Source organism: Equus quagga, chromosome 16, assembly GCF_021613505.1.
Source record: "Equus quagga isolate Etosha38 chromosome 16, UCLA_HA_Equagga_1.0, whole genome shotgun sequence".
Lineage (NCBI taxonomy): Eukaryota > Metazoa > Chordata > Mammalia > Perissodactyla > Equidae > Equus > Equus quagga.
In genome coordinates this window covers 66,436,516-66,460,822 of record NC_060282.1, presented here as the reverse complement: position 1 = coordinate 66,460,822, position 24,307 = coordinate 66,436,516, and the positions used below count along the sequence as shown (strand labels likewise).

Here is a 24,307-nt window from a genome sequence, read left to right as displayed (position 1 = left end):
CCTTGCAGACCTACCACCTGAACACATAACGTGGGCAAGCCCAGGTGAGACCAGCAGAAGAACTTCCAAGTCAATCCACTGAATTATGAGAAATTGTAAATGGTTGCTGTTTTAAGCCATTCAGTTTTCGGGAGGTTATATGCAGCCCTACAGAACTGACAAAACATCCAAGGACTTTTCCTCAGCACTTTTGAGAGGAACTAAGGCAAATTTCTTCAGATATTTTTGTAGCTTGTGAGAATCTGACACATATACGATACTCAACTTATCATGGGAACCACATTTAGGACAGCCCAGGCCACAGTATGATCAGGGTCTAATCAACTATGCTGGGTGATTTCAAAAAATGTTTTGATAAATAATGAAGGAGATTTGGGAGATCATCAGCCCAGTACAGAGTCTTCAGAGGAGAACATCTCTGAAGGTTTCTGACATTAAAAACCTTACTTAGGTCATCCTTAATCTTAAAACTCAGTGCTACAATTTAAATACATTTTTCACAAATATCCCCAGGAGAAATGCAAAACAGCACAATAGTATCAACAACACAATATGACCCATAGGAGGAGACAGAATCTGAGATTAGGGATAGTCTGTGATGTCACTGAGGCAAAGCTCACCCCCAGTGCGGGAGCCTGTCCACGGCACCCTGCACATGGGTATCCTCCACTCATCCATAATGAAGCTGCTACTTCACAAATCAGCCTATCGTACATTACGTAGGGTGACTTTTGAACAATTCATTATATCAATCAAATTCTGACTCACTGTGACCTCCACCAATAGTTTCTATCTATGGATTAAAAATAAATGTACTGTTTCCTCCCAATGACTTTTGAGATACTGTTTATCCATTTCTTTTGAGCCAAAATAATTTCAATTATTTACATTTTTCAACTCTGTTTTCTAAAATTTAATAAATGCTAATGTTTTTATCTGAAAGTTCCTCCCCATTACTACACTTTAATTTAAAATATGCCAGGAAATATCTCAGCTGTATAGTTAATAACAGTTGATGAGAATGAACCCATTACTTTATATCTCCTGCCTTCTGCGCTTCTGTATAATGATATTTCAGACACTGTGCTGCCATCTGCATTCTCACATTTATGTAATTTGTGTTTTCCATACACATGCACTGTCCTTTCCTTTTCTCCAAAAATTACAATAAATATACATCTATTCCTCTTTGTACATTCTGTGCTAAATGCAACACTGGAAAAAAAAAAACTGAGAGAGCCGGCCTGGTGGTGCAGTGGTTAAGTTCGCACACTCTGCTTTGATGGCCCAGGGTTTGCAGGTTCAGATCCCAGGCGAGGACCCCTACACTGCTTATCAGGCCAGGCTGTGGCAGCATCCCACACAAAATAGGGGAAATCGGCAAAGATGCTAGGTCAGTGACAATCCTTCTCAAGCAAAAAGAGGAAGATTGGCAAGAGATGTTAGCTCAGGGCCAATCTTCCTCTCCAACAAACAAATTGCTAAAAACAACAAAAAAAGCAAAAAACTCTGAGAAATCCTCCCACAAATGCAAAAGTATAAATAAAAGTACTTAGGGTTGGTTTTAATTTTTGGTTTTAATCTAAGCTAAATTATTTACCTCAATTTTCTCATTTGATCATGAATTTGAAATGGCTATAAAAAATCAGTGTACACTATCATGCACAGGGGCTCGACCGATGAACACTCTTCTGGTCCTTTCTGCCAAGTCCCTACTCACCATCCTCAACCAGTCCACCAGAACCACCATTCCAATAAGTAATGAGGGGAAATACTTAATACCACACAGCAAAACCTTCATCAAACCTTATCTGTTGTATCTTTCTTCTATGCCAAATAACAATTGAACATTGATAACATAATATTATCTTGCAGATCTTTATACCTATACCAGCTTGCATTGTGTAAGTGTTATTTTTTATCTGAAAATTCACAGCTTTTAAACTGTTATGAGACTAGGTCATATTTTAGCACTAATTCATTCTTAAATTCTCCTCATTTATTCACTCATTTATATAGCATAAACTATGTGTCGGGCACTGTTCTAGGTTCTGGGGATAAATCCGTGGGAATAAAAGCAACAAAATCCTCCGTCCTCATGGAGATTACATTCTGCTGAAGCTCACAATCTACTGGATGGGCTAACAGATTATACTGTTCTTCATAAAACTGGCCTGATTAATATATAGTATCTATTTTTAGGTAAGCTTTAGCAATAAAAATTTTTTTAAATGAATGTTAAATATAACTTCTCCACATATGAAAGCTAATGACTGTAAATATTATTGTCTTTTTCTCTCTTAAGAACAATCACTTAGGAAACTTTTTCAATTTATTGCATAAATATTTGTGCCTCACAATGTTTTATTAAGAAAATAAACATTTTTTTCTTAAAATTTATTTAATTTTGCTTTAAAATAAGATACAAATTTTTATCAAATTCCATTCAAGTATTATTTGAGATGTCATGAGACTTTCTTACATTATTGATTTGCATAATGTACCAACATGCACATAATGGTAGTACCGAAAGGAGAGGAGAGAGAAAAAGGAGCAGAAAGAATATTTGAAAAATAATGGTTGAAAGATACTTCATGCAAATAGTAATCAAAGACAGCAGGAATGGCTCATTTCAACAAATAGTGTTGTCCAACAAATGGACAACTGTATATGCACATGCAAAAAAATAAATTTGGACCCCTACTTCCCATCATATACAAAAATTGACTAAACATGGATCAAAGACATAAATTTAAGAGATATAACTATAAAACTCTTAGGAGAAAACATAAGGGTAAATCTTTATAGCCTTAGTTTAGGCAAGGGTTTCTTAGACATGTCACCAAAAGCACAAGCAAAAGAAAAAAGAAATACATAAGTTGAGCTTCATCAAAATTAATAACCTGTATATTAAAGAATACTATCAAGAAAATAAAAAGATGGGGCTGGCCCCGTGGCCGAGTGGTTAACTTCGCGCACTCCGCTGCAGGCAGCCCAGTGTTTCGTTGGTTCGAATCCTGGGCGCGGACATGGCACTGCTCGTCAAACCACGCTGAGGCAGCATCCCACATGCCACAACTAGAAGGACCCACAATGAAGAATATACAACTATGTACCAGGAGGCTTTGGGAAGACAGAGGAAAAGAATAAAATCTTTAAAAAAAAAAAAAAAAGAAAGAAAAAGATAATCTACAGAATGAGAGAAAATATTTGCAAATCATATATCTGATAAAGATGCAGTATTCAGAATATATAAAGAAGTCTTAGAATTCAATGACAAAAAGAGTAACAACCTACTTACAAAAATGAACAAAAGACTTGAATAGACATTTCTCCAAAGAAGATATACAAATGGCCCAGAAGAACATGAAAAAATGCTCAACATCATTAGTCATTAGAGAAATGCAAAATCAAAATGACAATGAGATACCACTTCACAACCACTTGGATGGCTATTATAATTTTTTTATAAACAGAAAATAACAAGTGTTGGTGAGAATGTGGATAAACTGGAATCCTCTGACATTTCTAGTGGTAATGTAAAACAGTGTAGCTTCTATAGAAAGTAATTGGCAGTTCTTCCAAAAGTTAAACATAGAATTATGATATGACTCAGCAATTTTATTTCAAAGTATATACTCAAATAATGGATAACAGATGTTCAAACAATTACTTTGTACATGAATGTTTATAGTAGCACCATTTACTATAGCCAAAAGGTAGAAACAACCAAAATGCTCTACAAAGGATGGATGGATAAACAAAATATGGTATGCCCATATGATGGAATATTATTCAGCCATAAAAATGAATGAAGTACTGACACATGCTGTAATGGGAATAAACTCTGACAACATTATGGTAAGCGAAATAAGGCAAACACAAAAAAGTCATACATTGTATGATTCCATTAATATGAAATATCCAAAATAGGTAAATCCATACAGACAGAAAGCAAGCTCCCAGGGCTAATGGGAGGTGGGAATGCTGAGTGACTGCTTATCAGTTACAGGGTTTCCTTTTTTGGCAATGGAAACATTTTGGAGCTAGATAGAGGTCATGGTAGCATAATATTTTCAAAGTACGAAATGCCATTGAATTGTACATTTTTAAATGGTTAACTTTATATTATGTTAATTTAACCTAAAAAAAAGTTTTGGAGTGATTATACTCATGAAGTCATAGTAACTGGCATTCTCTAAAACTTCTTTGCCTCTCCAAGGTCATAATGATATACTTGTATGTTTTATTTTAGAAGTTTTGTTGTTTTTGTTTTTATCTTTAGGTCTAGGACTCCTCTCAGATTTTCAGTATGATTTAAGGTAGGGATCAAGGTTATGTGTTTTTCACCTATGAATGTCCAATGTTGAAGGAACTTTTTCTTTTCCTATTGTATTACGTACATGTCCATGTGGAAGATCATATGACTGTATACAAAGGTCTATTTTTGGACTCTTCATTACGTTCAGTTGATTTATTTGTCCATCCTTTCATGAAAATCACACCATCTTGATAACTATGGTTTCATAAGATGAACTCAGGTAGGATAAATTTTCCAAACTAGTCCATGTTTTTCAAGATTGCTTTAGACAATCATGGTCTTTTGCCTTTCCAAGTAAATTTTAAAATAATATCGTCAATTTCTAGGGGCAAATAACTGCTGGAGTTCAGATAGGGATTGTATTCAGTCTCTAGATCAGTTTTCAGTATATTGACATCTTACCAATATTGAATATGAACATGGCATATCTACCCATTTATTCAGCTCTTCTTTAGTTTCTCTCAGTAATGCTCTTATAGTTTTCTGTGCAGATAATTTACACATTTTCCCATTAAATTGTCCCTAAATATTTACTGCTCTTTGATGCTAGTATAAATGGTATCTTAAGGTCCTTTTGTGATTTACATTTTTTTGTATATAAAAATACATCTGATTTTTTATATTGACTTATAGCCAATGACTTTGATAAGTTCACTTAATTTTAGTAGTTTCCTTATAAATTCCTAAGAAGTGTCCATGTATACAATCATGCCATCCAATGGACAGACATTTTTATATCTTCATTTGCAATTATGCATTTTGTTTCTTGTCTGATTTCATTGACTATGACCTCTACTATAAAGCTGAACAGAAGTGGTGAAAACACATCCTCTCTTGTTCCTAGTTATAGAGGAAATATTTCAGTATTTCAATGCTGAATACATAGTAGCTGTGAGATTCTAAGATGCCCTTAATTAGGGTGAAGAAATGTTCTTCTATTTCTAGTTTGATGGGAGTTTTGATCATAAATGCTATACTTTGTCAAATAATTTCTTCCACCTATTGAAATGACCATATAATTTTTCTCTCTTAATCTGTTAATGTAGTGAATTACATGAGTGGATTTTTGTATGTTCTCCTAACCTTGAATTTCTTGGATAAACCGAATTTGATCATACAGTGTTATCCCTTTCACATATTTCTGTATTAAAATTACTAATATTTGATAAGAATATTTCATGTCTACGATTATGAGGGATATTGGTCTGTGCTTTTCTTTTCTTGTAATGTCCTTAACTTGTTTTAATTGTAGGGTTATAGAGGCTAATAAAATGAGTTGGAATATGTACTCTCCTCCTCCTCTATTTTCTGAAAGAGTTGCATATGGTATTACGTCATTTTTAAATGTTTGAATTCCCCAGGGAAACCATCTTGGTGTGGAGTTCTCTTTGTGGGAAACTGTTTAATGATGAATTCAATTTTTTAAGTTGACATAGGACATTTAAATATTTCTATTTCTTCTTGGATCAGTTTTGGTAAATTCTGTCAAGGAATTCATACTTTTCATCTCAGTTGTCAATTTTATCGGCAAAGAGTTGTTCAAATTATCCCCTTATTATCTTTTTAATTGCTTCAGAATTTGTAGTCTTCTTCCCTCTTTCACTTCTTATATTTGTAGCTGGGTTTTCTCTCTTTTTTTTAATCAGTCTTGCTAGGTGTTTACCTACTTCAGTAATCTTTATAAATAACCAACTTCTCAATTTATTGATTTTTCTTTACTGTTTGTTTTCTATTTCAACTTTTATTATTATTTTTATCATTTCTTTTTCTCAATATATCTTGGTTTTAAGTCATTATTTTCTATGTTCTTAAAGTGAAAGCTGAGATCATTGACTTTACACTACTCTCTTTTTCTAATACAGGATTTTTCAGCTATAAATTTCTTCCTAAGCACTACTTTAGCTTCATCCAACAAATTTTAATGTTTTGTTTTTCAAAATCTTGTCTAATTTCCTTTGTGGTTTTGTTCTCAACTCATGAGTTATTTGGAAATGTGTTCTTTGATTTTGAAATATTTGGGGGAAGTTCCGAGGTTTGCTATGGTAACTTAATTCAAATTTAACACCATTTTGGCAGAAAACATACTCCATATTATTTCGATCATTGTTTTACGGTACAGCATATGGTCTATCTTGATGACTATTCTGTCTGGAATTGAGAATTACATATATTCTAATTTTGCTGGGTAGAGTGTGCAATAAATGTCAAGGTGGTTGTAGGTATTCAAATCTTCCATATCCTTACTCATGTTTTGGTCTATTCATTCTGCTTGTCTATATTCCCCTTTACTTTTGTAAACTTTTCCCTCCTTGTAATTGGGAACTTTGTTATTGGGTTCTCTTTATCTTTAGTAATACCCTTCATCTTGACTTCTGCTTGGTCTGATATTACCACAGTCATTAAAGTTTCTTTATGCATAGTATTTCAAACTGTTTGTGTCTTTATGTTTAAAATGTGTTTCTTGTAAACAATCTATACTTTTTAAATCTTCCTGAAAATCTTTACTTTTTAATTGACATGTTTAGTACATTGACATTTATTGTAACTATTGACATATTTGTACTTAAGCCTATCATCCTGGTGTTTGATTGTTATTTTTCTAATCTGTTCTTTATGTCTCTGTTCCTCTTTTCCTGGTTGTTTTAATAGCATGAATTTTATTTTTCTTCTGGCACACCATTTTAACTCATCTATTGATTTTTTATTTATGCCTTTTTGTGCTATTTTTTAGTAGTGCTTTACATATTACAAGATGCATCTTTAACTTATCATAGTACATGTTCAAAAGATATTCTACTACTTTAGGAACAATTTAATATATTTTGACAATAAATTTCTAATTAATAGTTCTGAATCCTATATTTTTATTGTTATATATATATTATCCCTACATATACTATAAAAATTCATGCTACTTTGTTATTAATTTTGCTTGAAAAAGCTAACAGTCTTATGGAACCAAAGGTTGGGAGTAGGTCACCTGAACAGAAAGAGATATCATCAGATGGCAGACCACCAGCAACATTCTATGGCTTGGTAGTATCCTGTAAAGAGCACAGATTCTACAGAATGAGGGGCCTTTACCATTCTACCCTCAAGTGATGGGATCTAGGACTGGCCCTCAAAATTGGTAAGGCTCTATGATTATGAATTTACCCTTGGGGCAAAAAGAGAGAGAGACAGACAGAGAGACCGATTAATCCAGGATGGAAAGGGAAATGTGAGACTGAGGCTTAATTCATTCCATTTTTCATTTATTCCTTTATTCTTTTTTTTCTTCCACTTAACACGTATTAATTGAGCCAGGCACTGTGTTGGACATTACTAGAGATTTGGTCATGAATCCCATATGCAAATTTTAAGCTTTTATATTTAAAAAAATGTTGGGACCTAATTTTATAAACCAAACTAGTGAAGCAAGATCATTTAGTTACAATCATAATTTTAAAAGAAAATTTGAAGGTTTTAATACTTCACATAATTCTCACAAGAACTTTGTGATCAATACAATACTTTTTCTGAGTTTCACTATATAAATAAACTCAAAGAGAACTTTGTGATCAATACAATACTTTTTCTGAGTTTCACTATATAAATAAACTCAAAGAGATAATTTCAGTCACTTTCACAAATGATCCCAATTCAGATGCTAGTTAGCACATAACAGTTTTCCATAATTTTTGAACAAAAATAGTTTTCTATCTATTCTGTTCACTGTTGAAATTAAAATCAAACATCTCACTCCATAACAAGCACAAGAAATTGATGCGTAATAACAGCTATCAAGCTCCCCTGTCTTCCAAGAATAACTGACCTGCTACAGGCTCCTAAGCTTTTTGACAAGTTTATACATACACAGTGGTAGCAGAGCACTGGAGAAACCCAATGGCTACTAGGGCAGTGGAAAAAGAGAAGCAGTATTGAAAGAGAGAAGGGGTACTTGTCATAGTCGGAGAGGGAATAAGCATAGGGACTTCAGTAATAAATAATGAGTAGGACTTCAGGAAACTCATGAGTGAGGGATTGTTTTAAATTTTGTTAGATGTTTTAAATAGAAATCTCCCTTGCTTCCTTCTAAAAGATTTAATTTGCTTTTATGTGCTTTATTAAATATAGGGATGGTGTTGCTTGGAATATGATACAATGCTGCAACTCGACATGAAAGGCAAGGGACCCACTCCAGGCAGTTCACATTCTTAAAAGAATGTTACACTCCAAAAGGTCTAAATCAATTACACATGCTTGAGAACGTGAGTGAGTGAGTGAGTAGATAGATATAAATAAAGCTCAATGTTACTGCTGAAGTGGACATGAAATCCATTAGGATTAACAGTCAGAAACATCATATAAAAGTTTGGTTTCAATTCTTACCTTTTCTTCATTTTGTGAATAATATAGACTTACACACATTAAGTAACATTTGAATGGCAAACTTCCTTACATGATTTGGACTCTGGTGATGGTGGAGAAATAGTAGACACGGCAAGGTCACTTTTTGACTTTTTAGGCTTCTTTGCATGTAATTGCCAGGGTTTATCATAGCTTCTGAAATCCCTTCTTGTTCCTTTATGTTCTGTTAAAACAAAATAAAACAAATATATGTGTGTTTATATATATATGTAAACTCAGTAATAAGTGATTTCAAGATGGATCAAAAACTAAATCCACGATGTCATTGGATATACCTGGCAAAAGCTGTAGGTCAGCTCACATCAAAAATACTGCAAATATCCAAAAGTATTTATTGCTTAAATTCCCCTGTGAATTTGAGTTTTGAATTTGATATGAATCAGTTGGTATATTAATATGATTAAGATCATGTTAAACTATGAAATTATTTGAAAGGCTTTTTAAGGCATAGATTACCATTACTTAAAGTAACAGTCTTTAAATAAATGTATTATGTTGTAAATAAAAATAAATATTCAAGTAAATTCTACTCATCTGACATTACCTTATGCATTATTCACTATGATACATAAAACCACTGACATTCACCTAAGTTTCATCTATAGTATCACTCATTTTTCCACTTCTCTATTCAAGAAAGATTAATTCAATCAACTTTTTTGAAAGTTATAGTTCCCCTTCAAAGGTGGTCAGTGCCATACCAATTCCAAAATTAAATGATCTTTCTAAGAGTTCATCCCTCTTGACTTCTTTGCCAAATTTTCATATTTTTAGATAGACCTATCTTTGTGGAATTTTTCCTTCTCTTGTTCTCAGAGCATTACATTTTCCTCATCCCTATATCACCTCTCTGACTACTCCTTTTCTGTCTTATTCATTGCTTTCTCATCTTCCTCTTTCATCTATGTGATATTTGTAAGAGTTTACTTCTGCCTTCTTGATCAAATTTACAAGTTGTGAAATCCTCCTAGCTTAATGGATGCATTATAAATCTTTCTTTGGCAACCCACTTATAAATGCCAAATAGAAATCATGAAACATATGGATCACTCAAATTTTCGTGTTAAGGTTGTACTTAACTAGCTGTCATCCAATTTTTCCATTTCCAACATACCATTAAATACCAAAAGAGGCATAAATATTCTAAAACACTAGGAACCGAAATATTGGTCTATGGTCTGCCAGAACCAAGGAAGTATTCCCACAGATAGGATTAAGACAACAGAGAGGCAAATCAAAAAGAGACTGGAAGATTTCTAGGCATCCACAATGCTTGCCCCTACATCAGAGTCACAATCTATCAGAATTTGTCTTCGTACATCCATCCTAGGACCATACCTTCTTCTAACTCAGATGACTAATGGAAGAAAGAAGCCTTATCATAAAATATAGCATCTCATGACACAAAGAAAAACTAAAATGAGCCAGAGAGGAATGGTACACTAGATTTTGTGGCTTTTTTGCTTCTCCACTGCTAGCAAGGAGAAAAGTCCACATCAACTTAAATAATCTAGCAATGATATCATTCTTATTTAGAGGGTTGAAAAAGAGATAAGAGACAAAGTCACTCATCAGTTTAGCAGAGACCCACAAGATTCAACTGATAATGGAAATTTTATTAGCAGCCATGATTTCACCTGTCTCTCTAAAATTTTTGAAAAGGATCCAAATAGTTCTGAGCTATATGGTCATGGGACAAAATGAGTCCACCTACACTATTTATCGACAAACCATAACTAGATAAAACACCCCTCATTTAAATTTGAATAAATAGGAAAAATATCACTTTAAGAAAAAATTCAATATAAAAAACAGTAATCCAGCATTCAAGATACAGAGGAAGTACATAGTTTTGGAAAACATTTACCATGAAAAACCTCTAAATTTTAGAATGTGGCTATTTTGTCTTCTCAGTAAAAATGAAAGAAAATGGACTCTATGAAACAAAAACAAATGAGAGAGGAGATGGGCTAACCAACCTATGGTAAACATATAACTGCAAACAGAAATTTAAAAAGAAAATGAGAAAAAAAAATGCTGACGGGAAACTAAAATGTAATGCCAACATTTAAATTTGTGTTCAAAGCCAGAAAGAAAAAACCAATATTGTAGAAAACTGCATCGGTGAAACAGAGAACACACTTGACAAAACTCCCTAGAAGTTAGTCAATAAAGAAAGGCAAATACAAAGAGAGATGAAATGAGAGGAATGGAGAACAGTAGAGGAAAATCAACTGATACATAGTTGATTTTCCTGAAGAAGAAATCAAAGAAAATATAATAGAAGCAATAACTAAGTACACAAGAAAAAAATTTCTAGGCCGAAGACCTTGCTAATTGACATGATTCACTGAATATAAGGAAAAATTAAAGAAAAGAGACAATCATCTATATGTATTCCAAGTAAAACTTTTGGATACAAGAAATAAAGGAAAAACAAATCTCATAAGTATTTAAGAAGACTAATTAGAACATCTTAAATAAAGCTGCTTTCAGGTTTCTCCTCAACAATATTAAATGAGAGACTTTTGAGAAGATGTTGTGTCCCAAGTTGCTAGATACACTTAAAAGTCAATAAGATAACATCTTCAGATGTTTTAAAAAAGTATTATACCCATATAATTTAAATATTGAGACATTTTCTAGCTAATCAGAACATGCACCAAAGGAAACAATTCCAAATTGCAGTCAAGGTTGATACTGGCATTATTCACTGTCCCTCAAATTATAACTCCTTCAGTTATACTCATGTCCAAGAATTATGCTTTCCTTCTCGCTCCTGTCATATTCTTCTCTCTCAAACCTTTCCTCTCCACCTTCTGGAGCACACACTCCACGGTAAACAAACAGTCCTCCATGCCCCCTTTCAAGTCTTAAGACACACCTCATTCTTTCCACAAGAGCAACTCCCTCCTCCGCAGCTTCCTGGAATGGAGGATGTTTAATGCCTATGTGCCACTGGCCACAGGCGGGGTTTTCCTGGTCCATCAGTGTTAAGCAGGAAGCCCCTCCTCTCTTGTGGTAAATGCTGCCTGTCTACACTACTCACCACTCTTCATGATTGCCATCTTTTTGAGCCTGATTACAAGACCTTGGCGGTCTCCCTTGACCTCTCAACTTGGATGAAATGGTGGTGACCTCTTAATCCTTAGACAAATCATGAATTAAGCCTCATTCTTCCTTGTCTTCCTCAATTCTGAAGAGCTTCACTTCTCTGATACTTCATATACCCCCAAACTAAGGTCACCCACAGGACCTTCTTATTATCTGTCTGGAATCATTCCACCTCAAAAGTCTTGATCTCAAATCTCGCAGTCTCTCCTCATTCTATAACTCTCATATTTTCACTGCACCTACAATTACACTGGTCCCCTAAAGGTCTTCAGCTCTCTGATTTGCTTTCTACGTCTAAACCTTTTCCTATCCTTGCTCACTGTGCTCTCATCCCAGACAGCACACTTTGATCACTGCACAATTTGCTCACAAGTGTCCTCAACTCCTTTGAAAATCTGTTCTTCCACCCTCCACCCTCGCTGTGGCATAAGCACAAGTCTCAATCAGTCTCTCGAACTGATTTCTCTGCTCCTCTCCCAGTACTTCTGGGCACTGTTAGAGAAACATCACAATCTTGCTGATGGTTTCCATCACTAATTCACGTCTTCAACTTTAGATAAGCCCCAGAACTGCTTGACACTCTTTTATTTTGCTTTTACCAACTCTTTTTTCCTTTCCTTTGGTGACTCTCCACAATTGCTGTCACTCACATCAATCTCCCCTATCTAATGTTCAACCCTCTTGTCCTCAGCAAAACACCTTACGTCTTAATACACAGACAAAATTTAAGGCATCAGATATAATCTCACACTTGCCTTCTCCCAGTCTATCTATAAATTTGACCACAATTCCTTTCATTCTTTCACTCTCATGCTTTTAATGATTATGTGTGTGATACTGAATGCCACATCTGTGACTCCTGCCTTGACCCATCCCCAGAGTCTTAGACTCATATCCAACTGCCTACTGGAATTATCTATCCAGGTATCTCACAAAACACTCATATTCATTAATAGGAATTGGACTTATTATTGTCCTTACTAAATTTAGTCCTGTGTTTCCATCTTGCTTTATTAAACAAGCATTTATGCCATTACCCAAGTCAGTAAACTGGGAGTTATAATCATCTCCTCCCCTCTTTCACCCTCTCCAAGCAATGGGTCATTAAGTACTTGCACTAGTCAGACTTCTAAGATGATCCTCATGATCTCTGTCCCCTGATGGTATGCCCTATATAATTCCCTCCCCTTGAGGGCAGACAGGACCTTTGACTTGCCTTGAACCAATAGAATACGTAAAGGCAATGGGATGTCAATGTCATGATTGTTAATTATATAAGACTCCACCTTAGTAGACTTGGATGAGAGAAATTCTCTTGATGGCTTTAAGGAAGTAAATTGCCATGATGTGCAAGAGCCTTGTGGCAAGGAAGTGTGGATTGCATCTAAAAGCTGAGAGCAGCCCCAGGCTGAAACCTAGCAAGAAAACAGGAACCTCAGTCACACCTAAATGAGTTTGGAAGCACATTCTTTCCTACTCCAGCCCCCACACGAGAATGCAACCCAGCCAACACCATGATTTGCAGTCTTGTGAGATTAAATCAGAGGATCTAGTTACACAGTGACTTCTGACCTATGGAAACTGAGATACTAAACACGTGCTGATTAAAGTTTCAAGTTTAACATAGTACTGTCTCTCCAATACTACAATTTATAAACAAAGGCTCATATGAGCTCCAATAAGCTCACAGATGTTCATCTGGTCTGCCTTCACATGATGGGTGCCATCTTTGCACCTATAAACTAGAGCCTATGCCATATACTCATACTACTTAGAACCTAAACCCAACACAGTGAGGCCAAGGAAAACCAAGAGTTCCTTTTTTGTATGCCAAAAGCTCACACCTAGTTTCCTCTATGATGCAGATATCTTCTGTATCTTCTGTATGGAAAACTGACACCAGAGATGTCTATATTCTTCAGGGGATATCCTATTCCCTACTCATTTCAGGTGACATAGTCTCAAGAAGTACCAATATGAGAATACAATCAAAGAAGACCAAAATCCTTTCACGATATCCCATAAAGCATGAAGAAGATGAGAGAAGTGAGGGTGTCACTCCAGCAAAGCATTTGGAGTTCTGTTAGTCAGATTCCCAGGGGAATCAGGCAAGGAACCGGCTACTGAAGCAACCAGCATGGGTGCATTTGGATTTGAACGGAAATGTCAAACCAACAGACGCATGTATAAAGGAAAAAAGCTGTCGGACACACATTTTATAAACAAACATCAAAGTCAAGTCTACTCAACTGTCTTACTAATTCTTAATGGGGCGAAGAGGCTATTGTAGACTTGCTAAGGCTAGTTCCCCAATGTCCAGAGTAAATGAATCTTCCTAAGGTTGAACTTACCACATAAGATAAAATTGGGGCTGAAGGCAACAGAATTATCAACACTTTGGGCAACAAGAAAGGTAACTTATAGAAATCTATTGTTTACCTTTCTATAGATAAGCTATAAGCATTGAGTTCAAATTCTTCATAAAAGGAAAAGAAATAAGTAAAGCTTAGAATAGTTTGAATCATACAAATGAAGTTTTTTCATATAAATCTGAATCTTATTTCTATTAATACTGAATACACAGATTCTCATATTTTGAAGCATAATACATAACCATATATTCAAATTCAAGAATATTTTATGATGAATTTTAGCATAAGGGTGAAGTCACAGATTAATACATGAAACTCTAGGTAACCACCTAGATTTATCTCATCAGAAAGACTTTTGTAAACTTTTACATTAAATGTATCAAAATTAAGTGTAAAATACATTTTTTCATTTACCTGATGTTTCACTTTCTGCCCACAGAGCTGCAGATCCAGACAAAGTTCTTTGAAGTTGTCCCCGGTTTCCTTGTTTAGACTGAAGATGGTCAATGAGAAATGGGATTGGTTGGTCAGGTGTCTCAGTTATTAACTTGGTCATTAATTCCTGAAGGCAGAATAAAGCATACATTTATATCTAATAATAATAGCGAACACTTACATAGCATTTGCTATTGCCAAGAACTGCTCTAATTGCTTTATTTACAGCAACTAACTTAATCCCAATAACAATCTTTTCAGCCTAGTACAAGTTATTGTACTCATTGTTTCTCATTTTGAGGAAACCAAAGTTCAGAGAAGTAAATCATCTATGTTACATAGCTAACACATGACAAAGTCAAGATATATTTATTTTTATTATTATACTTGACCAAAAACATACTACAAACAATCAAAATTCTTTTGAAAAATTATAGTCTAAGAATTTTAGACTTCACATTACTGTTTTGAGAGATGCCACTAGAAACTACATTTTTGATAAATATACCTTATATGCCAATGTTATTTTTCCTTCTAATCATACCTAAATATCTCAAAAGGAAGAAAATTTTGTTAGAATGAAACAAAAGTAAAAAAGTCACAGACTCGCAGAAACCAAAAAACGTCTTAAACTGGTATCTAAACAATAAAGAATTTCCTTTTTCCAGAAGCCCTAATTGGTATTCATTCTTTCTTCTTCTTTTTTTTAACGAGTTAAGCAATAGAGAGTTCTCTACCTGCCAAAGCAGGCTGTCCCATTTTTTGACAGCTCTAATGATGCCTTAAATTGGGCAGAAATCTGCCTGAGGGTAATATCTACACATTGTTTTTTCCAGTCAGGAACAGCAAAGCTCAAGCTCCAACTTGTGGTCAATTAGAATCCCCAGACTGTTCTCATATGAACGGCTGCCAAGCCACGTGGATATCATTTTGTGCTGTGTAACTGGGTTTGTGAACTTGCATGCACCATTTTACGACTCAGATCGGTCACATTTCATCTTGTTGGTTTTAGCCCAGAATAATAGTCTGTCAATTGTCATTTTAAGTTCAGATTCTGTGAGAGGCAGTGGCTCCAGTGAGTAGGCCAGAAAATCAGGTAATATGAGTACCAACTGAGGGGTACTGGAAATCGCCCATCCATTTTTTGTTGGTGGCATATTTCCTCATTCCTTCTCTCGGATGTTTAAATGGCTGGCTTGTCATCATTCAGTCTCTAAGGATACCTTCGTAAAGAGGCTTACACTAACCAATAAGTCCCTTATTGTCCTAATAAAAAACAATTAAAATGTTCATAGATTTCTTAGCCCAGCAAAATATACTCTTCTGACATCCTATACAAGAAACTACTGTCATGCTATCTCAGGGATATTTGTTGGCATTTATAGCAGTCTAGGAACACACAAATTTATCTGAGTAGAAGCTAAATGAACTTTGTAGATGACAAGATTCCAAGTTGATCTCAGAGACATGGATAAAATAATTCAAGGTATCTCAAAAGTGTGTAGATTGATCATAGAGCTGGAATTAAAAAGAGCAAAGGATTTCTGCCATAAATACACAGTGAAGCAAAATATTTATCAAACGTAACACATTTTTATATTCCAAAAAACAGGTCTTCTGTTATTTAAAACTCTCAATTACTATAGTTACTACTAAAGAGGTCATTCTTCTACTGTGGTAAAGCAATGCAGGGTTCAATTAAACTCCAATTATACATCAGCGGAATGCAATTTAAAACATGTTGGATTTTCCTTCTGTAGAAGAGATATATTACATTCTATTTAAATTCATTGTACATTACAAAAGCTACGAGAAAATAGAAAAATAAATAGAGGGACCAACAGAAGGCCTGGGCACCCAGATAAAGCAAAATTAGGTCAGATAACAAGGCTTTAAAGTCACAGCAATTTCTATCCTGAAATCTCTGAAGAGCTCATGCATTTTTTTTTTAACCTTTCAAATTAGATGGAAAGTTTTTGAGGGTATTTTTTTCTTTTAAAATAAAATGAAGTAGTCCTACATTGTCTTTAGAAGATGGATCATACAATCATAATAAACCAAGTAATCACTGTTTAATTGTTTAAATACCATCAGTCTAGTAAGTAGTTTTGGATACCCTTATATTCCATTAATGAATATATGAGATTAAACACAGAAGAAATTCAGTCATAAGAAAATGAAAACAGTTAACGTTTGCAGTTGGGTATGTTGGGTATCTTGGTTGGGCAAGAGTCTAGATTTAGATTATCGTATTTATAAGAGGAATTTTCCTGCCTCTTACTCAATCCACGTACGCACTGGCATTAGAACCCGAATGATTTTGAGGACTTGAACTTGACTGAAACCTTCTTCTCAAACATAAAAATTTAAAAGCTTAGATTTGCAAAGATGCTCCTGGCAATAAAAAAGATTGGGGTTTTTTCCCCCCACTAGGATTTAGACACACAGAAACAGAACTGAGGGGCCGTTAGATGGATAAGATGAGAAAGGAGTCTGGCAGCTGGAATGTCAAGTTGGAAAGAGAAAGTTGACTGCAGAAAGTTCCACAGGGATCATTCACCATAAGGAAAAAAAGTATTCTAGAACAGCAAGACAGTGTCGGGGACCGAGGCTGAATACCATTAGGGAATGTTTTGTGGTTCCAGCGAGGGAGAGGGGCTCATCTACAATTCTTACCATCAGTGCAAGAGTTGTGACATGAAATTCCCTGGGAGCCAGAGCCTCACCAACTTGGAGACTGTGCCGAGTCACCCGCTACATGGGCCACCAATCGGCCGCCCACGGCCTCCGGCAGGATGCTGCGCTCTCTGGCGGCGCCCAGCTCTTCCTCGACGGCGCCCCGCGCAGGCGCAGATCCAGGCGCCCGCGCAAGCGCGCGACCCGGGCCTCGGCTCAGCCGCCAGCTTTGGGGCGTCCTGCAGGACTCCTGCCGGCCCGACCCGGAGACCTGGCGGCGCCCGAGCGCCTGGGGGGCAGGGTTCCCGACATGCGACCCTAAGTGACTCTTCCTTACTGCCCTGGGATGCTGCCGCCTCCGCAAGTGTCCTGAGGGAAAGCCACCGACGCGGCTCTTTGGATTCTGCCCCAAGCCTGTCCCGGGACGCAGACATCCCCAGAGCCCGGAACCCAGACCACGCCCTAGATGCCATCCTCTGGCGCTCCAGGAGCTGGCTGCGGCGAACCAGGGTATCTCTGTGCTTCCGGACACAGAGGGTTCTGTTGCCAGAAACCCCACCCCTCCTGCCCCGCCCAGCATCCCGGAGACTCCAGCCTCACACCCATTGGAGATGCTGGAGCCACAGGGCGGAGGTGCTTCCCAGCTCGAGGCCTAGGGACCAGGCCTGCCTTTCAGTTCAGTGACCATGGCCTCCCCAGAGCTGAGGTCTGTGGCTCAGTGGCTGCCCTGAGCTTTGGCAAGTAGATTTGGAGAGAAGCCGCCTGGGCATCTTCTACTAAGGGCCTTGCCTGGTCCCTTTTCAGCCAGTAATCAGGCGGGCTGTGGTGTGGGGCATCGTCCTCATTTGCTATTTCAGTGGTTTTCAAGCTTTCCTTTAGCCAGGATCCCTGGGAGATTTTGGCTGTGGGTGCATATAAATTGAAACAACAACAGAAGAGGTAATAGCACTCCTGCTCTGGAAAAAAATATTTGTGGAAATTTTAGGCAAGGGACTTCGGAATTGATAAGATATAGGTAATGGTTTTAATATGATGCTGTTTGCACTCACAGGCTACTTAAGTTTGAGGCATTCAAGTTGCCAACAAAATATATTAGCAGCTGTCATCAACAGAGGATTTGATTCATGCTTAACTACTAATGTAACCGAAATACAACAGAAGATACAGCATACGGAATAATCAGCTATCAAGTCTGAAATCAGACACTTCTTTTAATCACTCATCTTCAACTTACTAACTATATGATTTTGGGCAACGCACTTATCACTTTAATATTCAATACTTCATCTACTAAATGTGAATAAAAATAGTACCTACATCATAGGGTTGCCAGGAGGACTAAATGATGGCAAAGCATTAATAAAGTGGTTGGGATGTATGTGGCCTACTGTGATGGGTTGTCCAACATTTCCTTCTAAGGCTGTGAACTGTTTCCCAGAATCTCCTTTATATGATTTGGGCTAGAGTTTCCCAGTGTGAGGAATTCACAGGAGACTTGCAAAGTACATAGAAGCCAAGAAATTATTCTTTGCAGTTGATTGCAGGCAAATATGAGGGCTAATGAGAGATTCATAGCAGCTTCCCCACAAATCTGTGGAAACTTCCACTGCAGACTGGGATAGCTGTGGGAGCTCTGCAAATGTACTGGAGAACTGCAGTGGCTTCCAGGCCAGCATTTGAGAACTACCTGCTTCTGTGCTCCAGGCCAAGGTCTTCCAGGTCGGCTGCTCCCCCACCCCCAACCCCACCCCACCCCCACCTTCAGCAGTATTTCCCTGGCCTCTGTGCCCCAACCTTCTAACTGTCCCTTATGTAAGCTCTTTTGTATTAAACCCTATATGACCCAGATAGAGAGGCGTCTGTTTTCCTGACCGAACCCTTTATGATCCACCCAAAAGAAGTGTTAGCTAATATCTTCATGATTACTATTACATTTTTATATATTTATATCATGTTTTTATATATTTATATGTTTACCACTACTATTATTACCATTTTTATCACATATTTTATAGCATACATGTGTTACTATAAATGCACATTGCATCTTACTGGCTTTATTTTTTCTGATTATAGAACTAATAAATTTCTCATAGTTTATTATCAACTACAGTTTGTTCTTTTAGTTTTCCTCAGTGTACTTTTTTCCCCCCAAGTAATTTTATTGAGATCATAAAGGTTTATAACATTGTGTAATTTCGGGTGTAATTATTTATCAGTTTCTGAATACACTTTATTGTGCTCACCCCCAATAGTTTAATTTTGTCCATCACCATACATATGTGCCCCTTCATCCCTTTTGCCCACCTCCCGGCTCCCTTCCCCTCTGGTAACAATCTGTTCTCCTTATCCATGTATTTGTTATCTTCCACATGAGTGAAATCATGCAGTATTTCTCTTTCTCTGTCTGGCTTATTTCCCTTAACATCATACCCACAAGGTCCAGCAACGTTGTTGCAAATGGGACAAGTTTGTCTTTGTTATGGCTGAGTAGTATTCCATTATATATATACATATGCATATATACACCATTTCTTCTTTATCCATTCATCCATAGAAGGACACTTGGGTTGCTTCCACGTCTTGGCTATTGTGACTAATGCTGCAATGAACATCGGAGTGCATAAATCTCTTTGGATCATTGATTTCAAGTTCTTTGGATAAGTACCCAGTAGTGGGATAGCTGGGTCATATGGTATTTCTATTTTTAATTTTTTGAGAAATCTCCATACTGTTTTCCATAGTGGCTGCACCAGTTTTCATTCCTACCAGCAGTATATGAGGAGTCCCTTTTCTCCACATCCTCTCCAATATTTCTTGTTTTTTGTCTTGGTACTGTATATAGCCATTCTGACTGGTGTCTGGTAATACTGTAGTTTGGATTTTCATTTCCTTAGAAATAGTGATGCTGAACATTATTTCATGTGTCTGTTGGCCATCTGTATATCTTCTTTGAAAAAATGTCTGTTCATATCCTCTGCCCATTTTTTGATCAGGTTGTTTGGGGTTTTTTTATAGTTGAGTTGTATGAGTTCTTTATATGTTTTGGAGATCAACCCCTTGTTGGATAAATGATTTCCAAATATTTTCTCCCAGTTGGCGCATTGTCTTTTCATTTTGTTCATGGTTTCCTTTGCTGTGCAGAAGTTTTTAGTCTGATGTAGTCCCATTTGTTAACTTTTTCTTTTGTTTTTCTTACCCAAGTAAACATGGTATTCGAAAAGATGCTGCTAAGACCAATCTCAAAGAATGTACTGTCTATATTTTCTTCCAGGAGTTTCATGGTTTCAGGTCTTACATTCAAGTCTTTAATCCATTTTGAGTTGATTTTTTGTGTATGGTGCAAGATAATGGTCTACTTTCACTCTTTTGCATGTGTCTCTCCAGTTTTCCCAACACCATTTACTAAAGAGACTTCCCTTTCCCCATTGTATGTTCATTGCTCCTTTGTAGAAGATTAACTGCCCATAGATGTGTGGTTTTATTTCTGGGCTTTCAATTCTGTCCCATTGATCTGTGTGTCTGTTTTTGTGCCAGTACCATGCTGTTTTGATTACTATAGTCTTGCAGTATATTTTGAAGTCAGGGATTGTGATGCCTCCAGCTTTGTTCTTTTTTCTGAGGATTGCTTTGGCTATTCAGGGTCTTTTGTTGTGCCATAAAATTTTAGGATTCTTTGTTCTATTTCTGTGAAGAATGTCATTGGGATTCTGACTGGGTTCACATTGAATCTGTAGGTTGCTTTAGGTAGTATTGATATTTTCCCTATTTTTGTTCTTCTAACCCATGAGTATGAATATCTTTCCATTTCTTTATGTCTTCTTCAATTTCTTCAATTTCTTTCAATAATATCTTATAGTTTTCAGTGTACAGGTCTTTCACATCTTTGGTTAAGTTTATTCCTAGATATTTTATTCTTTTTGTTGTGATTGTAAATGTGATTGTATTCTTGATTTCTCTTTCCGTGATTTCATTGTTAGTGTACAGAATTAGTTAGTGTACATTGTTAGTGTACAGAAATGCAACGGATCTTCTTAAATTGATTTTGTACCCTGCAACTTTTCTGTAGTTGTTGATTATTTCTAATAGTTTTCTGATGGATTCTTTAGGGTTTTCTGCATAGAGAATCATGTCATATGCAAACAGCAAGAGTTTCACTTCTTCCTTTACAAGATGGATTCCTTTTATTTCTTTTTCTTGTCTAAGTGCTCTGGCCAAAACCTCCAGTACTAGGTTGAATAGGAGTGACAAGAAGGGCACCCTTGTCTTGTTCCTGTTCTCAGAGGGATGACTTTCAGTTTTTCACCATTGAGTATGATGTTGGCTGTGGGTTTGTCATATATGGCCTTTATTATGTTGAGGTACTTTCCTTCTATATCCATTTTATTGAGAGTTTTTATCATAAGTGGATTTGGGATCTTGTCAAATGCTTTTTCTGCATCTATTGAGATGATCATGTGATTCTTATTCCTCATTTTGTTAATGTAGTGTATCACATTGATTGATTTGCAGATATTGAACCATCCCTGCATCCCTGGAATGAATCCCACTTGATCATGGTGTATGATCCTTTTAATGTATTGCTGTACTTGGTTTGCCAATATTCTGTTGATGATTTTTGCATCTGTTCATCAGTGATACTGACCTGTAATTCTCCTCCTTTGTATTGTCCCTGTTTGGTTTTGGTATCAGGGTAGTGTTGGCCTCATAGAATGAGTTAGGAAGTGTATCAACTACAGTTTTTAACTTCATGAATATATATATAAAGAGAGAGAGATAGAGAGACAGCCCCCTGCATTTATAGGTGTTTCTTTTTTTGTTAATTATATTTTTCTTACTGGTATGAATTTAATTCATATATTTAGTTTTATAATATAAACACATATAAAGACAAAATTATTTTTAAGAACTTTGAAAAACAATCTAGAGAACATAAATCATTAAGCAACGATTGCAAATTTGTATTATATAACATGTAAGGACTACTGGAATTTAGGGCTATTATAACTAATAACAGATAACCTTGTACTGTTGAGAACACTGGCACAATTAGTGAGCTGGAGAATGATACCAACTAAATAGCAATGATGATTGTCACAAAATACATTTTAATTTTAATGTCCACTAGATAAAAGCAAAACCATGAGTGAATTGGTAGCTCATCAAAGAGTCATTTATTATTAAAACTGGTATGAGTAATCAGGCAACAGTAGAAATTATTTTAATAAAAGATCCATTTCATTTGATGAAAGCTATGGAATCCTTTGGTAAAGAAAAGAAAAAAAGCACGTGTTCACATTCACACAAACAGCAAGTTTTACGTAACATTTCTGGGTGTTTACTCATCCACGCTCTGACCCTTTAAGGTTTCACTGACTCCAGGTTAAGAACTCTTGGTCTGGGTCCCACAGCATAGAGACAGAATGGCATTTTGCCTAAAAATTTGTGACCTGAGAGTAAGTTACTTTTTGCCTCATTTCCTTTAGAGGTAAGTAATACTTGTGTCCTTCTTAACCTCAGGGGAAAGTTATCAGGAAACAACATTAAAACCATTTCCAAAATCTCAGGACTTTCTCATTACACAGTCTTTTTGCTAAATCAATAAATATGCAGGAGACATGACACTCTATTAATAATGGAGGTGATGTCAATCAGATATATTTTTTACTTAACACCTATAATTATGTTAAATAATTGCATATGGCGCATTATCATCTGTACAATGTTATTTTAGTTCAAAACTGGCATTAAGATCTAATGACTAAATTAATTCATTCTAAATCTGCATATGTTTCAATTTTCTGATTTTAATTAGGTCTTATTAAAAATCTGCATCTGAGATCACAACCTTCCAACACTCACCCCCATCACCATTACCCAGCTGTATTTCATGACTAGGCAAGTAATGGGCATTGAATTGTCAACAAATAAACGAAAGAATGTCCACTTGAAATTCAATTGTCCCTAAAACACCTTTCATTCTGAAACAGCTTTAGTTTAAATTGATGTCACCATTCCCAATTGACAGAATCCTCCTTGGTTCACACCCACACCGAACCCATGTTTGCCTTCTCTTTCATTCCATTTTCCTGAATGGAAGTAAAACAAGGAAAATTTTTTTCTGCCTCATGACACCTCCAAGCTCTGTTATGAGTTTTGGCTTCAGCAAGAAATGGGTTCCAAAGCAGTATCGAGGTTCCCATGCAGAAATGAGAAGGGGCCAGGTATCTGTTTGGTGTTTTCCTGTCAGATCCTTCCATTCAGAGAACTCAAGACTGTCCACTGTTTTTTTCAACCTTCCTCCATCTCAGGACCATGCCCAAGCCTGCCCTAAACCCACTTCTCTCATTCCCAATCAAAACTGAGATTTCATTGGAAAGATTGGAAATTCTCAGATGAACTTATTGAATATTAAGTATCCACTTTGAGACAGTTTTCATATAAAAGTACAAGCTCATAGTTAAATTTCTAGGCAAACATCAAAGACCCCAGTGAGAAATATTAGCATACCATATGGAAATACTTGGAAACACTTTCAGTTAGGGAATTTATATTGTTTAACGTTAACAGTCCATCAAAGCAACTTATTTGGCATTAGGTAGGACTTTCCACAATCCTACCTGAGAATACCTCTGTAGGAGTACAAAACAGGTGATACATAGCAGAAATAGTTAAGCACTTCAAAACTCAAAGAAATTAATTAAATCAATCCATGATGGAAGTAATAGATGTATGTAGAAGTCGCCGTAAGAAAGAGGATGTCTCTTAGTTGAGTAAGAATTACTTTATTTTAGCCTTTTACCATTTATAAAGAATGTTTAACTAAAACATGGTGCTCAGCATGACAGAATAATGAGGAAATTTCATAGTGCACACCCAGCACTTCCTCTCAGAATTGATGAGCTAAGGAAAAGATGTAACACATTTATGCCTCTATGACGAGTATATCTTCAAATTGGTGAGGGATACACTAGACCAT

At 36.1% G+C, this 24,307-nt stretch overlaps 1 protein-coding gene across 1 annotated transcript in view; it reads right to left on the bottom strand.

Moving 5' to 3' along the window:
- Positions 1–24,307, bottom strand: part of C16H8orf34 (chromosome 16 C8orf34 homolog) — a 371,062-nt gene that overhangs the window by 280,004 nt on the left and 66,751 nt on the right. The window contains exons 2-3 of the mRNA XM_046642279.1: positions 14,632–14,779; positions 8,763–8,894 (exon numbers count right to left, since the gene is read on the bottom strand). Of these exons, the coding sequence (XP_046498235.1) occupies positions 8,763–8,894; positions 14,632–14,779 (280 nt within the window). The remainder of the gene's footprint in view (positions 1–8,762; positions 8,895–14,631; positions 14,780–24,307) is intronic.